Source organism: Bombina bombina, chromosome 8 (genome assembly GCF_027579735.1).
Source record: "Bombina bombina isolate aBomBom1 chromosome 8, aBomBom1.pri, whole genome shotgun sequence".
Lineage (NCBI taxonomy): Eukaryota > Metazoa > Chordata > Amphibia > Anura > Bombinatoridae > Bombina > Bombina bombina.
Genome location: NC_069506.1, coordinates 340,397,690 through 340,415,487, shown reverse-complemented (window position 1 = coordinate 340,415,487; position 17,798 = coordinate 340,397,690). Strand labels below are relative to the sequence as shown.

Genomic DNA, 17,798 nt, shown 5'->3' with positions numbered 1-17,798 from the left:
ATTCTTTCAAGTGGTTAAAACCGTCTAAAGGTGGGAAAAGATTTAAATTTACAGCTTTAAACTATTCAATAAACTTTCCTTGTTAGTACATTAATTGTTGTGTTTCTCAGTCAGCATGTAAGCTTTTGATCTTGAGAATCCGGACCAAATAAAAAAAAAAGCATTTAAAAAAAAATCATCTTTTTGTGCTACTGCTGGCTTGTAGTAGTAGCATGAGCTACTTACTTTTAAATGTATTTAAGTTTAAGCTGCTACTCTGCTGTTCTAAAGATAGCAGAAGGAGAGATTTTCTGTTAGTAAACAAATTCCAAATGGCACCATTGGCCGAATATAGAATTGAAAAAAAATAAAAAAAATATATATATATATATATATATATATATATATATATTTATATTTTTTTTTAATTATAAACGATTTGTCCAGAACAAATTATTTTGCCTGTTAACGTGTATTAACTACCAATAATTTCAGTAAAACCAAACAATTTAGAGTGTAATTTTAAAGAAAACACAGAAAGGGATCATTAGTTTTATACATGTCATATTCAAGATAACAGGAAATTCTGTTTCAGTACTTATAGAGCTGTGCTGTTATTCCTATTCATGCAATTAAAAAAATAATTGCAAATAAACAGTCTTAGATGCAAAATAATGACAATGACTTACTGTTGCTATTGCTAGTAATGTAATTCATCCACTGGCGTATGGTGGAATCTCCTATAAGATATACAATTCTGCCTTGAAGGCATTTGTTGATATTCTCTTTGCCACGATAACGTGATATATTGCACGAAAGATGATACCACATGTTTTGATAAAAATATCCACCAGGAAACTGATATTCCATCCCAGCTCTGCATTTCTGCTGTGGTTGCTGACTAATACCTGAAAGAAGGAAGCAAGACAGAATATAGAAAACAAAATGAGTGCATTTACACATAAGAATAAGACACGTTTAATAACTTTCTTAAAGAGACAGTAAATGTAAAATATTTTTAGACATATCTTGCATAGTGATGTCGCGAACCTACAAATTTCAGTTTGCGAACGGCGGACTCGAACTTCCGCAAATGTTCGCGAACCAGGCGAACCGCCATTGACTTCAATAGGCAGGCGAACTTTAAAACCCACAAGGACTCTTTCTGGCCACAATAGTGATGGAAAAGTTGTTTCAAGGGGACTAACACCTGGACTGTGGCATGCCGGAGGGGGATCCATGGCAAAACTCCCACGGAAAATTACATAGTCGATGCAGAGTCTGGTTTTAACCCATAAAGGGCCTAAATCACCTAACGTTACTAACTTGTTTGGAATAACGTGCTTTAAAACATCATGGTAACTAGGTTGTGTTAAGTAGTACTATTCTTAGCAGTTTAATCCCTGTTACTCCCCCTATCGGGGGAGGTCTATATGGCCTGCCTGATTACCCTGACAAAGTATAATAATAAAACATGCGGTCTGGGACTGGGACCCATGGTAACTAGGTTGTGTTAAGTAGTACTATTATTAGCAGTTTAATCCCTGTTACTCCCCCTATCGGGGGAGGTCTATATGGCCTGCCAGATTACCCTGACAAAGTATAATAATAAATATTCGGTCTGGGACTGGGACCCATGGTAATTAGGTTGTGTTAAGTAGTACTATTCTTAGCAGTTTAATCTTAGCAGTTTAATCCCTGTTACTTCCCCTATCGGGGGAGGTCTATATAGCCTGCCAGATTACCCTGACAAAATATAATAATAAAACATGCGGTCTGGGACTGGGACCCATGGTAACTAGGTTGTGTTAAATAGTACTATTCTTAGCACTTTAATCCCTGTTACTTCCCTTAACAGGGTCTATATGGCCTGTCTGATTACCCTGACAAAGTATAATAATAAAACATGCGGTCTGGGACTGGGACCCATGGTAACTAGGTTGTGTTAAGTAGTACTATTCTTAGCAGTTTAATCCCTGTTACTCCCCCTATCGGGGGAGGTCTATATGGCCTGCCTGATTACCCTGACAAAGTATAATAATAAAACATGCGGTCTGGGACAGGGACCCATGGTAACTAGGTTGTGTTAAGTAGTACTATTCGTAGCACTTTAATCCCTGTTACTCCCCCTATCGGGGGAGGTCTATATGGCCTGCATGATATATAATTACCCTTACAAAATATAACAATAAAACATGCGGTCTGGGACCCATGGTAACTAGGTTGTGTTAAGTAGTACTATTCTTAGCAGTTTAATCCATTTTACTCCCCCTATCGGGGGAGGTTTATATGGCCTGCATGATATATAATTACCCTGACAAAATATAACAATAAGACATGCGGCCTGGGAGCCATGGTAAAGTTGTGTTAAGTAGTACTATTCTTACCACTTTAATCCCTTTTACTCCCCCTATCGGGGGAGGTCTATATGGCCTGCATGATATATAATTACCCTGACAAAATATAACAATAAGACATGCGGTCTGGGACCCATGGTAACTAGGTTGTGTTAAGTAGTACTATTCTTAGCACTTTAATCCCATTTACTCCCCCTATCGGGGGAGGTCTATATGGCCTGCATGATATATAATTACCCTTACAAAATATAACAATAAGACATGCGATCTGTGAGCCATGGTAAGGTTGTGTTAAGTAGTACCATTCTTAGCAGTTTAATCCATTTTACTCCCCCTATCGGGGGAGGTTTATATGGCCTGCCTGATTACCCTGACAAAATATAACAATAAGACATGCATTCTGGGACCGATGGTAACTATGATTAGTGGAACTAGTTGGCAAGTGGGCCTGGCACACACGCTGGCAGGCAGGCAACTTCAATTAGATTACACTAGCAGACTGATGTTTCACAGTCAAAAAAAGTTTTTTTTTTAAATATTTACACTACTGTTATAACAAATATGATTGGTGGCACTAGTTGACAAGTGGGCCTGGCACACATGCTGGCAGGCAGGAAACTGCAATTCAATTGCACTAGCAGACTGATGATTCACAGTCAAAAAAGTTTTTATTTTAAATATTTACACTACTGTTATAACAAATATGATTCGTGGCACTAGTTGGAAAGTGGGCCTGGCACACACGCTTGCAGACAGGCAACTGCAATTCAATGGCACTAGCAGACTGATGATTCACAGTCAAAAAAGTTTTTATTTTAAATATTTACACTACTGTTATAACAAATATGATTCGTGGCACTAGTTGGAAAGTGGGCCTGGCACACACGCTTGCAGACAGGCAACTGCAATTAAATAACACTAGCAGACTGATGCAAAAGTTTTTCTTTTAAAAAGTTACACTAATGTTACAACAGATAGGAGTGGTGGTACTGAGGATGGAAGTAGGCACAGTATAAGCTGGCAGCCTGACACACAGGCTGGCACTAGTGGCAGGCTGGCCTGGCAACTAAAATTAAATAACACTAGAAGACTGATGTAAAAGTGTTTTTTTTTACAAAATTTAAACTAATGTTACACCAGATAGCAGTGGTGGCACTGAGGATGGAATTAGGCACAGTATATGCTGGCAGCCTGACACACAGGCTGGAACTAGTGGCAGCCAGGCTGGCCTGGCAACTAAAATTAAATAACACTAGAAGAGGACTGATGTAAAAGTTTTCTTTTTTTTAATTTACACTAATGTTAACCAGATATCAGTGGTGGCACAGAAGAATTAATCACAGTATATGATGTGAGCCTGACACACAGGCCTGATAGAAAATGAAATTAGATTACACTAGCAAAATGATGTAAAAGTTTTTTTTAGTTTTTTTATTTTACGCTAATGTTACACCAGATATCAGTGGTGGCACAGAACAATTAATCACAGTATATGATGTGGGCCTGACACACAGGCCTAATAGAAAATGAAATTAGATTACACTAGCAAAATGATGTTTTTTTTTTTTTTAAATTTACACTAATGTTAAGCAGATATCAGTGGAGGCACTAATCACAGTATATGCTGTGAGCCTCACACACAGGCTGACAGCCAGGCAAATGCAAATAAAATTACAAATAATAAAAAAAAAAGACTTAAGTTCAAGCCCTAAAAAGGGCTTTTTGGGCTGAAGTTCTAGACCTAAAAATGGCTTTTTGGGGTGCTGTCCTTACAGCAGAGATTAGATGAGTCCTTCAGGACTGTAGTGGACACTGAATACACTAGCCTAGCTATCTATTTCCCTATAAAATCACCAGCAGCAGCACTATCCCTCCTCTCACTAAGAATGCAGGATCGTAATGAATCTAAAATGGCTGCTGCCCAGGAGCTGGGAGGGTCTGTGAGGGAGTGTCTGCAGACTGTGAGATACAGGGTCAAAGTTTCCTCAATGATGACGAATATGGGGCGGATCGAACATTGCATATGTTCGCCCGCCGCGCGAACGCGAACAAGCTAAGATCGCCGGGAACTGTTCTCCGGCGAACAGTTCGCGACATCACTAATATTGCAGCAACCATAAAGAAAAATACATTATAGGTTTGGAGGAGGATGGGAGAGCCTTAACAGACTAATAATAAAGGTTATTATAACATTTAAACATATTGATTCTGCTTAGTATTTAAAGATAGATTAACCATTTAAGGAAACAATGAAAATATGAATAGAAATATTTTATTTTTACAGTCCTTTTAATATGAAAATATTTTCTCTCCTTTTATAACTGTTGTGAATTTCAAATAACATTTGTGATGTGTATATATATATATATATATATATATATATATATATATATATATATATATATATATATATATATATATATATATTTATATTTACAGTTACAATTGTCTACTTTTTTTTTAATTGGCAAAACAATTTACATTAAAGGCAGAGTTTAAGTATTCTAGCAAATATCTAAACACAAGGAAATTCCTAAATGGAACTGCTTCAACTCCCACCTTAAGAACTTTGCATGACATCATCAATGACATCACTGTGAACATAACATATTGTCATGATATAAAGTATAATAGGCACCATCTAAACTCGATTTCTACTACATAAGCCCTAGTAACCTTTTTATTTCTCCTCTCCCTCACATGCAAACACCATGGGGCCTATTTAAGAAGGTGTGAGCGGACATGATCCGATATCGTGGATCATGCCCGCTGCACATCGATAAATACACGTCCCCAGCAGATTCCGGGCCAATCGGCCACTAGCAGGGGGTGTCAATTAACCCGGTCGTATTGGATCGGGTTGATTTCCGGCGATGTCTGTCTGCCGCCTCAGAGCAGGCGGACAGGTTATGGAGCAGCGGTCTTTAGACTGCTGCTTCATAACTTGTGTTTCTAGCGAGCCTGAATTCTCGCCAGAATCACAGGAGAAATAAAACTCCATACGGAGCTTGATAAATATGCCCCCATGAATCAACCAATGCTTCTTCAATTATTTCTGAACCTACAACCTTTAAACATCAGATCATCCCTCCTTATTCTAATGTTGCTCTTTTTGTGAAAAATACTTTCAGCCTCATTTTTATTAAGTCTTTTGATATACTTGATGTTTGTTTTAAAAAATGTTATTGAAGTTGCTAAAAAAATGTAACAAAACAATCTTGTCCATAAATAAGGATGACATTGAGCTAGGATATACATTGTGACCACATAAACAGTACAGCATAGATATTGGTTTCCTATCCAAAGCCTCAATATTGTGTTCTAGTATGACAGAGTATACTGAAGGAGGAGCTATATCCCCAAGATACAATGCAATTTCCAACTTATTGAGTACTGGTGTGAAGATATGGAAATTTAGAAGTTGAGGTGGATATATATAAATGAGGTCTCATACAATGCAACCCTATAATGACATAGAGGGGATAGGACTAAATCTATAGAAACTTCAGTTTTGTATTATACAAAAAGAGAAATGTTCCCTGTATTGCTGTGGTAAATGTTCATTGTCTCTATCTAATCTGGTACCTTTGGGGCATGGGGCGTTGGCTTTTGGCTTTTGTTACTCTTGGACCAAAGTATAGAAGGGGAGGGGGAGTTGAGTCAACAGACAAAAGCCGTTCAAAGCGATGGAGGGGGGAATGGAGGGGCGAGGCTTTAAAATTGATATGGAGTTATAACAAATAAAATGAAAGGAGTATGTTCACTATAAGGAAGTGAAGGGAGATATGTATAGTACCGCTGGGGAGATATGTATAGTACCGCTGTGCTGGGGGTAAGACCATCCCTGAAGTATCTATGTAACATGGATCATATGAGACTTAGGTTGGTGGTGATAGATATAAGTAGGTCATTGCAATTTTACCATGTATATAGCTTGGTCTATAAATGAAAACTGTACAAAGGAGGCAGGCAGCCCGATATAAACTGCAAAGGATTAAACAACTGACTCGAACATATATCTTTAGCAGAGTTGAGTTAGGAATGATACCAAAATATATTACCAGGATAATAGATCATACATGAACTAAAGCAAAACTGTACATGTTCATATAGGTGTATCCTTTACAGAAAGTATATCTCACATAAAGCATAGAACAGGGATTCTATCACACAACATTGGGAAAACAGCACTGCTTAATTAGTGCAAGGTGAAGGGGTTAACTGCAATATCCCATAAATATTCAATATATCAGCACTGTTATTCTTTAAATCATTGAAATTTTATTGTAGACCCATTAAAATAAGCGACATTTCGGGGTAATCCCCTTAGTCATGCTCTTTGTTACACATAGTTATTTTCATGTCTTTTAAACGCATACGCCTAGATTTAGAGTTCTGCGTTAACCGTCCAAACCAGCGTTAAGGGGTCCTAATGCTGGTTTTTATCACCCGCTGGTATTTAGAGTCAGTCATGAAAGGGTCTAATGCTCACTTTCCAGCCGCAACTTTTCCATACCGCAGATCACCCTACGCCAATTGCGTATCCTATCTTTTCAATGGGATCTTTCTAACGCTGGTATTTAGAGTCTTGGCTGAAGTGAGCATTAGAAATCTAACGACAAGACTCCAGCCGCAGAGAAAAGCCAGGAGTTAAGAGCTTTCTGGGCTAACGCCGGTTCATAAAGCTCTTAACTACTGTGCTCTAAAGTACACTAACACCCATAAACTACCTATGTACCCCTAAACCGAGGCCCCTTCACATCGCCGCCACTCTATTAAATTTTTTTAACCCCTAATCTGCCGACCGCACACCGCCGCCACCTGCATAATTCCTATGTACCCCTAATCTGCTGCCCCTAACATTGCCGACCTCTACATAATATTTATTAACCCCTAATCTGCCCCCCCAATGTCGCCGCTACCTACCTAAATTATTAACCCCTAATCTGCCGACCAGACCTCACCGCTACTATAATAAAGTTATTAACCCCTAATCCGCCTCACTCCCGCCTCAAAAACCCTATAATAAATAGTATTAACCCCTAATCTGCCCTCCCTAACATTGCAGACACCTAACTTCAAGTATTAACCCCTAATCTGCCAACCGGACCTCGCCGCTACTCTAATAAATGTATTAACCCCTAAAGCTAAGTCTAACCCTAACCCTAACACCCCCCTAAATTAAATATAATTTTAATCTAACGAAATAAAATAAATCTTATTAAATAAATTATTCCTATTTACAGCTAAATACTTACCTGTAAAATAAACCCTAATATAGCTACAATATAACGAATAATTATATTGTAGCTATTTTAGGATTAATATTTATTTTACAGGCAACTTTGTATTTATTTTAACCAGGTACAATAGCTATTAAATAGTTAATAGAATCCTATCAGCCAATCGGAATTCGAGGGACGCTATCTTGGATGACGTCCCTTAAAGGAACCTTCATTCGTTGTTAGTCCGTCGGTGAAGAAGGATGGCTCTGCGTCGGCTGCTTGAAGATGGTCCCGCTCCGCGCCGGATGGAAGAAGATAGAAGATGCCGCCTGGATGAAGATGTCTGCCGGTCCGGATGTCCTCTTCTGCCCGGATAGGAGGAAGACTTTGGACCCTCTGGAGGAGCTCTTCTTGCCAGATAGGATGAAGACTTCGGACCCTCTTCTGGACGGATCGGTGATACCCGGCGTGGTGAAGATAAGGTAGGGAGATCTTCAGGGGCTTAGTGTTAGGTTTATTTAAGGGGGGTTTGGTTAGAATAGGGGTATGTGGGTGGTGGGTTGTAATGTTGGGGGGGTATTGTATGTTTTTTTTTACAGGCAAAAGAGCTGAATTCTTTGGGGCATGCCCCGCAAAAGGCCCTTTTAAGGGCTGGTAAGGTAAAAGAGCTTTACAATTTTAATTTTAGAATAGGGTAGGGCATTTTTTTATTTTGGGGGGCTTTGTTATTTTTTTAGGGGGCTTAGAGTTGGTGTAATTAGCTTAAAATTCTTGTAATCTTTTTTATTTTTTGTAATTTAGTGTTTGTTTTTTTTTGTAATTTAGTGTTTGTTTTTTTTGTAATTTAGTGTTTGTTTTTTTTGTAATTTAGTTTAGTTGATTTAATTGTAGATAATTGTAGGTAGTTTATTTAATTAATTTATTGATAGTGTAGTGTTAGGTTTAATTGTAACTTAGGTTAGGATATATTTTACAGGTAATTTTGTAATTATTTTAACTAGGTAACTATTAAATAGTTCTTTTTTTTTACTATATTTATTTAGCAGTTTTTTCCATATAACACAGGAAATAAAACAAGGCAGTCCGCAGACAAAAAAAAAAAAAAAAAACGCAAAATATAATATATTAAGGAGACGCAGCTCCTCATCACATTGTAAATTCCACAGAGACTCTGCTCCACTTTAACAAAGTAAGCGAGGGAGAGAAGGGAAAGAAAGAAAAGAAAAAAAAAAAAAAAAAAAACCCGGTCCCCTGTCTCCCCTAATGCCGAATCCTAATTATGTTTATTATTCAGTAAGCTAAATTAATTTACTGGGGTAATGAGCACTAATATATTTCTCTATATAACGAGATCCAAGATGCCGGAAATTCATTTAATAGAACTAATTCAGCAAAACTATTAGAGCTCAAGAAAGGGTTCAAAATACGTTTTTGAATTTGAGGGGAATAAGTTTTAATTATGGGGAGCCATCCTACCAGGAATTTTTAATTTTTTGTTCCCCTAATAATTGTGTATGAAATGATTCGAAAATAATTTGATTCTGTACCTCTTTAATAAAAAGCAATAAGCTGGGAGCTATTGTACTCTTCCAGGCTTTCAGAATTAAATGCCTGGATAGTAATATTACTGTGTTTAGTATGTTTCTATACAAATTTTGATTATCTATTTGAACCTCAAGAAATATAATCTCTTCCAACCCTATATAAACATTAGTCCCATAATTTTTATTAAACCAGTATGATACCTTATTCCAGAATTGATAAATTTTTGGACAGGAACCGAACATATGTAAAATGTCTGCATTTACATATGAACATCGAGGGCAGAAAAATGCTTGTGAAGCAAACATTCTTTTCAATCTGGCAGGAGTGAGATAGTAATTATTAAGTAATTTCATGTGAGATTCTTTCCAGTTTATTGAAACCCTACATTTACCCAAGACTGAAAAGCTTGTCTTGATCTTCTCATGGTTTACACCAGGGAAATAAGGTAGCCATGTATTACAAATTTTGTCCAGAAAAATTTGACTCTGTTTAGCCAGCATAATGTTATATAACAGTGATATGGATAGTATTCCCCCCACAGATTTTTGAATACAAATTCTAATATCTGACCATGCGCCTCCATTGTCCAGTGTCGAGTCCCTACAATCCATAAAATGTCGAACTTGAAAGTAGGCAAATAAGCTATTTCTCAGGAGATCAAATTGGTTTACAAGCTGTTCAAAAGCCAATATCTGCCCTGTACCTGAAAGCAATTGATATAGGTATTTCAGACCCTTTTCTTCCCATATCCTAAATATTTTCTGGGTGTTTCCTGGAGTAAATTCTACATTACCTATTATAGGTAAATATTCAGAAAAAGTGTGATTTATCCCAATCAGGGAACAGAATTTACGCCATGCTATCACTATATTATTGATGGTAATTAAACCAGAGACAATACCAGGGATTTTGTTTGCTGAATTATGCAAAATAGTTTTTAACGAAAAAGGATAGATCATCGGACTTTCAATTTCATTTGAGGAGAACCAGTTAGTTTCTGCTAGCCAGTCTATTGCAATTTTAACTACAGCGGCCAAGTTATAGAAGTTGATATTGGGTAGGGCAAGTCCAGCAATATTACGTTTTTGTGTAAGCTTATCAATAGAAATACGTGCCTTCCTACCACGCCAAATGAATTTAGTAAACATAACATTTATTTTATTTATATCAGATTTTTTAAGAAAGAGTGGAAGATTCTGTAGTGGATATAACAGTTGTGGAAAGACAATTGACTTAATAAGACTAATTCTGGCTGAGATAGACAGCGGAAATGCTGCCCAAATCTCTAAATTAAGTTTGATCTTTTGTAAGAGTGTTTGAAAGTTCAAATTATACCAATTATTTGGGTTTTTATGTAAGTGTATGCCCAGATATGTAAGTGAATCAACAACTTTAAAAGGAGGATCACGTATACTAGACAAAGCCTTTTTTACCCACATAAACTCGCTTTTAGTATAGTTTATTTTGTATCCCGAAAAGGTACTGAAAAGATTTAAACAATTTAAGATTAATGGTATTGCCTGGGGAGTGTTATATAAAAAGATAAGGAGATCATCAGCATAGAGGAGAATTTTCAGTCTTGACGCAGCTATAGGAACACCCACGCATAGTTGTCTTAACCATATGGCCAGAGGTTCGAGCGCAATATTAAACAGTAGGGGGGAGAGTGGACACCCCTGTCTAGTACATTTTTTTAGGGATATTGCCTGTGTTAAAGAGCCATTAACCAGTAGAAAAGATATTGGTTTACTATATAGGTTATGAATAAACTGTGCAATCTGATTTTTAAAACCAAATTTTTCCAAGGCTTTAAATAGATATTCCCATTCAATCGAGTCAAACGCCTTCTCGGCATCAAGTGTTAGAATTGCTGAGTCGTACTTTAATTGCTTCCCTTTAATATCCTCTATATTCCACATATAATCTAAAAGTGTAGTGACTTTGCGAATATTCTTGGATGATTTCATTGATGCCATGAAGCCCGTTTGATCCGAGTGAATAATTCCATCCAAACAACCCATCAATCTAGTGGCCACAATTGATGTTAGTATTTTATAATCTGCATTTAAAACTGATATCGGTCTGTACGACCCTAAATCTTCTACGTCCTTACCTTTCTTCGGTATTAATGTAATATTTGCTGCAGAAAAATGGACTGAGATTGGGTTATTAAACTATTAAAAAGTCTTTCTAGTACTGGGGTAATTTCTTCTACTAATATTTTCAAATATTCCACTGGTAAGCAATCTGGGCCTGCTGCCTTATTTAATTTAGCTTTTTTAATTGCTAATATAATCTCCTGCGCAGTAATTGGCAGATTAAGTGCTGCTAGTTGTTCTTCAGAAATTCTAGGTAACAGAATTTGTGACCAAAAATATTCTTGGTTTACATTGTCACTCTGAGTGTTTGAATATAATTGCTGATAATACTCAAAAAATAATTTACTAATTTCTTTAGTCTCTGTACTCCTCTGGCCATCTTTTTTAATTGCTTGGATAAAAAAATTTTTCGTTCTATTCTTAACTAGATTGGCCAAATATTTAGCCGAGCAACCATAAGATCCTCTAAATTTGGTACTAATTTTTTGCTCTTCTTCCTGGGATTTCTGTTTTAATACTATGTCCCTTTCTTGTCTAGCTAGAATATATTTTGACCAATTTGTACTTGAGGGATTATTAAGGACCTTCCTGTAGGCATTTTTGACTTGATTCGCTAATTGTATTTCCCTGGCTAGTACTTTTTTTTTCTTAGCATATATAAATGACTTGATTTTGCCCCTTAGTACTGCTTTTGATGCCTCCCAGAAAGTTTCTATTTTATTCAAATAGGAGATATTGTTTGTACAATAATCCCTCCATTTTTGTTTTAACCAATAGGAGAATCTAGTATTATAGTATAAGTAACGGGGAAAATGAATAGTTTGACTGTTATTTCTAGATTAAATAGTTCTTAACTATTTAATAGCTATTGTACCTGGTTAAAATAAATACAAAGTTGCCTGTAAAATAAATATAAATCCTAAAATAGCTACAATATAATTATTATTTATATTGTAGCTATATTAGGGTTTATTTTACAGGTAAGTATTTAGCTTTAAATAGGAATAATTTATTTAATAAGATTTATTTTATTTCGTTAGATTAAAATTATATTTAATTTAGGGGGTGTTAGTGTTAGGGTTAGACTTAGCTTTAGGGGTTGATACATTTATTAGAGTAGCGGTGAGGTCCGGTCGGCAGATTAGGGGTTAATAATTGTAGGTAGGTGGCGGCGACGTTGGGGGCAGCAGATTAGGGGTTAATAAATATAATATAGGGGTCGGCGGTGTTAGGGGCAGCAGATTAGGGGTACATAGGGATAACGTAGGTTGCGGCGGTGTACGGAGCGGCAGATTAGGGGTTAAAAATAATATGCAGGGGTCAGCGATAGCGGGGTCGGCATATTAGGGGTTAATAAGTGTAAGGTTAGGGGTGTTTAGACTCGGGATTCATGTTAGGGTGTTAGGTGCAGACATAGGAAGTGTTTCCCCATAGGAAACAATGGGGCTGCGTTAGGAGCTGAACGCTGCTTTTTTGCTGGGTTTTTTTCAGCTCAAACTGCCCCATTGTTTCCTATGGGGGAATCGTGCATTTTTGAAGCTGGCCGCGTCTGTAAGCAACACTGGTATTTAGAGTTGAAGTGGAGGTAAATATGCCTGTACGCTCCCTTTTTGGAGCCTAACGCAGCCCTTCAGAGAACTCTAAATACCAGCGGTATTTAAAAGATGCGGGGGGAAAAAGCACGCATAGCTAACGCACCCCTTTGGCCGCAGAACTCTAAATCTAGGCGATAATTTCTTGCGCCAAACATTTCTTTAGCTTAAACTTTGGCTCCACCTTGTGGCTATTTTTGTATTACACTTTGTAAATGACACAAGTAACAAATATAAAACAATGTACCACCTTAAAAGACAGTGTAGCAATCAGACAAAAATTGCAATAGTAACAAAATTATGTTCTTAACCTACATTGTGTACTACTATATTTACAGTGACAATTTTCTTTTTATAATTCATTACAGTATTTTATTAGGATATTTTTTTTAAATAAAGGATTTAATTTAGATGTAACTTATATGACTAAATGCTATAGAACATACATTGTTCCAAATGACTGAAAAATACCTTTAGAGTTTTTTAAAAAAAAATAACCTATTCAAATACCCAGTAATTATTCTCACATAAAGCAGGTTAGATCAAAATCTTTATTTAGACCCTTGGGCATAAGTGTCTCCATTTTATGGATCCACCACACCTCTCTTTGTCTAAGAAGCCTCTCTCTGTCCAGACCATTTCTGGGTTGACTTACTTGTTCAATGATCTACCATCTTAACTGAATAATCCCATGTCCCTGTTCAATGAAATGCTTTGATAATGGGGCTTCCAAGTTACCCCTCCGAATGTTGGAGCGGTGTTGGCTCATTCGTTCTCTAGCCTAGGCTGCGACCAGCCATGTTCCTTGCTTAGCCACACCTACTTGATGTTATTTAGACTCTTGGGCATAAGTGTCTCCATTTTATGGATCCACCACATCTCTCTTTGTCTAAGAAGCCTCTCTCTGTCCAGACCATTTCTGGGTTGACTTACTTGTTCAATGATCTACCATCTTAACTGACTAATCCCATGTCCCTGTTCAATGAAATGCTTTGATAATGGGGCTTCCAAGTTACCCCTCCGAATGTTGGAGCGGTGTTGGCTCATTCGTTCTCTAGCCATGTTCCTTGCTTAGCCACACCTACCTGATGTTTTTTAGCATATCACCTCACACCCTCTGTTTTCTCTAAGATATATCTATTTAAGTAATCAAGTCTTTCATTAATAAGTTATTTTAAAACTCTGTGCTCCATTTATCAGTAGGCAGGTAGACAAAGTTTCCAGCAATCTGTGCACGTGGTAAGAAGGTAGCAGATAAGCTGTGCCTGCTGTCAACATTTATTATTGCAGAAGTAACTGATTACTTTGTGCTTCTAGTCATGGGAGAGCAGGGCCTGTCAATCACCCTGGACCATTGAGTTCTGAGATAGTGGAGCCTTCTCACCGCTTCTTAACTTCTTAGCAGTAAGCAGGCTGGCATAGGCAAGCCTACACTACAAGTGCATCAAAGTAGCGTCCATTGAATAAGGTGGGCATGGCACACAGACCTGAGGCGCACACTGAGGGAGGAGGGCAAATGACTGAGCTTGCCCTCAAATGCAAGCCATAACCTTGACCATGACCTTGAATGCTAGCATTACTCCAAGAGGCAGTATATAGCCCTAACACTTTACTTCAGGTCTCCAGCTGCACTTTATTTTCTGGCACTATTATGTGTTGCGCTCTCGTGCTACACATAACTCACCACTTGTAATATCAGAGATGATAGCAAACTTAGCATGACCTGTGCTATCCATTAAACGTATTGAGCACCCTAAAACGAATGTTAACTGTGCTAGCATTTTCTGGTAAAACTATTTTACCATTCACTTGTAATGCCAGATCATATTCTTAGTGCAGGGCCACAATATGGATAGCTCACCTTATGCTATCAATAGTGTTTCACTTGTAACCTTGGCTATTATAAGGGACATATCTAGAATGTGCCAGGCCCCAGGGCAATGACTATTTTAACAGTTCCCTTTCTGGATGTTTGTAATCAGTAAAAGTTAAGCAGGGAGTCACATTGGAGAAAAAAGAGTTGCTTCTAAATGAAGGCCCAATATTGAATGCATCTTCACAATTGCGCTATGCTATAAAGGTATCTGAATCACAGCTGAGATTGCAGGTGAAATGTGCTAAAGGTATGAAGTCATTGTTATATTCTTTAATTTTCCATACTCAAAAATTGAAAAATTCAAATATTATAGTATCACATCATGCCCCTATTTTGATATAATTGGAACAAACATCAAATGCTAAGCTAGATAAGAACTGGATATTCCCTATATAACTGAGTAATAATGTGGAATTTTATCTTTTCCTAAAAGCAGATTGGTCGAATTTTGAGAAAGATAATTTTCAACATAAAAAACAACCCCAACTATTCTGGGAGACTAATAAGGCAGTTCATAGAGAAGAAAGTATAGTTTATGGGATTAAGAAGTGTAAACAAATTTGTGTAAAGAATTAATTAACTTTACAAAGACTAGCTGCGAATCATGAGGTTTATTAAAATTTTAATGATTTTCTTTTTGGATATTAGAAATCCTTGACTAAAGCTCAGGGAGTGAGATGAGCGGACAGAAGCAACTTAACAAAATAATATACATACACACTTACAAATGAACACTCTCACACATCTACCTGTCTATCTATCCATCTATCTATCTATCCATCTATCTATCTATCTATCTATCTATCATCTGTCTATCATCTATCTATCTATCTATCTATCATCTATCTGTCTATCATCTATCTATCTATCTATCTATCTATCTATCTATCTATCATCTATCTATATCCAGATGTTCTAAATATATGCACATTTCTCAGCACACAGATTTTAGCAGTCTAATGGCAATAAATATCACAGCAACCCTTGCTTGAGCAGACCTCATATAAATATAACGCTGTTTTCAGACTCATTTACCTTGCATGGATATGTAATGTTTATAAGATTGTTATATGTAATGTTTATAAGATTTGTTATATGTAATGTCTATAAGATTTGTTATATGTAATGTTTATAAGATTTGTTATATGTAATGTTTATGAGATTTGTTATATGTAATGTTTATAAGATTTGTTATATTTAATGTTTATAAGATTTGTTATATGTAATGTTTATAAGATTTTGTTATATGTAATGTTTATAAGATTGTTGTATGTAATGTTTATAAGATTTGTTATATGTAATGTTTATAAGATTGTTATATGTAATGTTTATAAGATTGTTGTATGTAATGTTTATAAGATTGTTATATTTAATGTTTATAAGATTTGTTATATGTAATGTCTATAAGATTTGTTATATGTAATGTTTATAAGATTTTTTATATGTAATGTTTATAAGATTGTTATATGTAATGTTTATAAGATTTGTTATATGTAATGTCTATAAGATTTTGTTATATGTAATGTTTATAAGATTGTTGTATGTAATGTTTATAAGATTTGTTATATGTAATGTTTATAAGATTGTTATATGTAATGTTTATAAGATTGTTGTATGTAATGTTTATAAGATTGTTATATTTAATGTTTATACGATTTGTTATATGTAATGTCTATAAGATTTGTTATATGTAATGTTTATAAGATTTTTTATATGTAATGTTTATAAGATTGTTATATGTAATGTTTATAAGATTTGTTATATGTAATGTTTATAAGATTTGTTATATGTAATGTCTATAAGATTTGTTGTATGTAATGTTTATAAGATTTGTTATATGTAATGTTTATGAGATTTGTTATATGTAATGTTTATAAGATTGTTATATGTAATGTTTATGAGATTTGTTATATGTAATGTTTATAAGATTTGCTATATTTAATGTTTATAAGATTTATATGTAATGTTTATAAGATTTGTTATATTTAATGTTTATAAGATTTGTTAAATGTATAAGATTTGTTATATGTAATGTTTATAAGATTTTTTATATGTAATGTTTATAAGATTGCTATATGTAATGTTTATAAGATTTGTTATATGTAATGTTTATACGATTTGTTATATGTATAAGATTTGTTATATGTAATGTTTATAAGATTGTTATATGTAATGTTTATAAGATTTGTTATATGTAATGTCTATAAGATTGTTATATGTAATGTTTATAAGATTTTGTTATATGTAATGTTTATAAGATTTGTTATATGTAATGTCTATAAGATTTGTTGTATGTAATGTTTATAAGATTTGTTATATGTAATGTTTATAAGATTGTTATATGTAATGTTTATAAGATTTGTTATATGTAATGTTTATAAGATTTATATGTAATGTTTATAAGATTTGTTATATGTAATGTTTATAAGATTTGTTACATTTAATGTTTATAAGATTTATATGTAATGTTTATAAGATTTGTTATATTTAATGTTTATAAGATTTGTTAAATGTATAAGATTTGTTATATGTAATGTTTATAAGATTTTTTATATGTAATGTTTATAAGATTGCTATATGTAATGTTTATAAGATTTGTTATATGTAATGTTTATAAGATTTTTTATATGTAATGTTTATAAGATTGTTATATGTAATGTTTATAAGATTTGTTATATGTAATGTTTATAAGATTTGTTATATATAATGTTTATAAGATTTGTTATATGTATAATATTTGTTATATGTAATTTTTATAAGATTGTTATATGTAATGTTTATGAGATTTGTTATATATGTAATGTTTATAAGATTTGTTATATTTAATGTTTATAAGATTTATATGTAATTTTTATAAGATTTGTTATATTTAATGTTTATAAGATTTGTTAAATGTATAAGATTTGTTATATGTAATGTTTATAAGATTTTTTATATGTAATGTTTATAAGATTGTTATATGTAATGTTTATAAGATTTGTTATATGTAATGTTTATACGATTTGTTATATGTATAAGATTTGTTATATGTAATGTTTATAAGATTGTTATATGTAATGTTTATAAGATTTGTTATATGTAATGTCTATAAGATTGTTATATGTAATGTTTATAAGATTTTGTTA

At 34.6% G+C, this 17,798-nt stretch overlaps 1 protein-coding gene across 1 annotated transcript in view; it reads right to left on the bottom strand.

Moving 5' to 3' along the window:
* LOC128639046 (NXPE family member 4-like) overlaps positions 1 to 17,798 on the bottom strand; it is a 130,142-nt gene that overhangs the window by 37,002 nt on the left and 75,342 nt on the right. The window contains exon 5 of the mRNA XM_053691186.1: positions 669 to 887. Within this exon, the coding sequence (XP_053547161.1) occupies positions 669 to 887 (219 nt within the window). The remainder of the gene's footprint in view (positions 1 to 668; positions 888 to 17,798) is intronic.